Raw genomic sequence first — 1,773 nt, 5'->3', positions numbered from 1 at the left:
ATGGGATATGATAGATAGCCAAGTTCTGATATGACAGATCAGACCAATTCTGTACCAGGGATATGGACTGTTATATTAGTCATTGCTCTGATATAGCAGAGGGAGGTCTACATGGGTACCAATGTTCTGTCCTTGGACCGAGACTCCTGGCACTTTACGCTGAAGTCTATATTTAGCCTTAAAATTTCAGCCTGTAACCAGGAGAGGAAGGGAATATTCTGAATATTTATGGTATTAATTCACAAGACTTGATTAATTTTTAATGCTATGTTCTTCCAATTCAATTGCCCAGCTTGTTTTTTTGTTCCTAGACTCAACCCATGGCAGGAACAGATTGGAGAAACCAAACCACCGTCACAGAATTAATCCTCTTGGGATTCGGGAATCTCCCTGACCTTCAAATTCCTCTCTTTCTAATGTTCCTAGTGATCTACATGGCAACCGTGGCTGGGAACACTCTCATTGCGGTGCTTGTTGTGACTGATCAGCACCTTCACACCCCCATGTACTTTTTTCTGGGCAACTTGTCCTACTTGGAGATCTGCTATACCTCGACCTTCCTGCCCAGGTTACTGGCCAGTCTCTTGACTGGGGACAGAACCATCTCTGTGAGTGGCTGCATCACACAACTGTATTTCTCTGGCTCTCTGGCAGCTACGGAATGCTATCTCCTAGCAACAATGTCCTATGATTGGTATTTAGCTATATGTAAACCCCTGCACTATTCAACTCTTATGAATAACAGGTTTTGCCTCCAGTTGGCTGCTGGGTCATGGTTAAATGGTAGCTTGGCCAGTACCATCTTTATATTATTCATATCACAGTTAATTTTTTATGGTCCAAATGAAATTGACCATTTCTATTGTGACCCCATCCTACTGATGGAACTCTCTTGCAGTGACACACACCTGAGCATATTCGTGAATCTCATATTAGTCTCCGTATTCACCCTGCCTCCATTCCTACTAACCATGACGTCCTACGTGTGTATCAGCGCCACCGTCCTAAGAATCCCTTCCACCACCGGGAGACAAAAGGCCTTTTCCACCTGCTCCTCTCACCTCACTGTGGTGACAATTTTCTATGGAACCATAATCATTGTCTACATGCTACTGAAACATGATACACTCAGAGATCTGAAGAAAGTGCTCTCTCTTTGCTTCACAGTCCTAACTCCCCTGGTAAACCCCCTCATCTACAGCCTGAGAAACAGAGAGGTCAAGGAAGCCTTGAGCAAAGCCGTCAGTAAATGTGGCTTTCACAAAAACATGCAGAGACTCTGAGATAATAATGTAGCCTGAGGTTTTGAAATCTGCCTGGGTGATTGAAGCAATGAGCCTGTGATGCACTGTACCTCAAAGTAGCCCCCTGTAACTCCCATATTCATCTTTTTTATATGGTTGTGATAAAAAACATGCCTTGTAAGTCATGATCTGCTGCAACTCATTTTTCTGTCAAAATATGTATATCATCATTTGTATATGGCATTATGAGATTTTGTTATATGGTTGTTATTGAAATATGTTGGGAGTCTGGGAGTCGCCCACTGTTAGTTCTCCAGTGACAACAAAGGAGCTGACCCTCACCCAGGAGGGCGTTAAACGACCATCACCAGCAGGGGAATTGTAAACAAGAGATTCACAATTCTGTAACAGGCAGTTGCAAAGCACCACACAACGGGAATTGCTGAACTCTGTGACTCAGCAAGACCCACCAGGACATGTCCGGGCCAGCATTTTTCCGGGGACATGAATTGAGAGTATAAAATAAGGG

The 1,773-nt window shown here is 43.7% G+C and overlaps 1 protein-coding gene across 1 annotated transcript; it reads left to right on the top strand.

Moving 5' to 3' along the window:
- Positions 1 to 320: 320 nt before the first annotated feature.
- On the top strand, positions 321 to 1,283 carry LOC112122595 (olfactory receptor 6N1-like). Its single transcript, XM_024221357.2, has one exon. The coding sequence runs from the start codon at positions 321 to 323 to the stop codon at positions 1,281 to 1,283; it is 963 nt and encodes a 320-aa protein (XP_024077125.2).
- Positions 1,284 to 1,773: the final 490 nt, after the last annotated feature.

The sequence above is a fragment of the Terrapene carolina genome, unplaced genomic scaffold, assembly GCF_002925995.2.
Source record: "Terrapene carolina triunguis isolate 2854851 unplaced genomic scaffold, T_m_triunguis-2.0 Scaffold31019, whole genome shotgun sequence".
Taxonomy (NCBI): Eukaryota; Metazoa; Chordata; order Testudines; family Emydidae; genus Terrapene; species Terrapene triunguis.
Note: the sequence above shows the minus strand (reverse complement) of the source record. Positions and strands in the feature narration are given on the sequence as shown.

Excerpts from the sequence above, each read along its gene's own strand:
- LOC112122595 (XM_024221357.2), top strand. The coding sequence starts at position 321 with ATGGCAGGAACAGATTGGAGAAACCAAACCACCGTCACAGAATTAATC.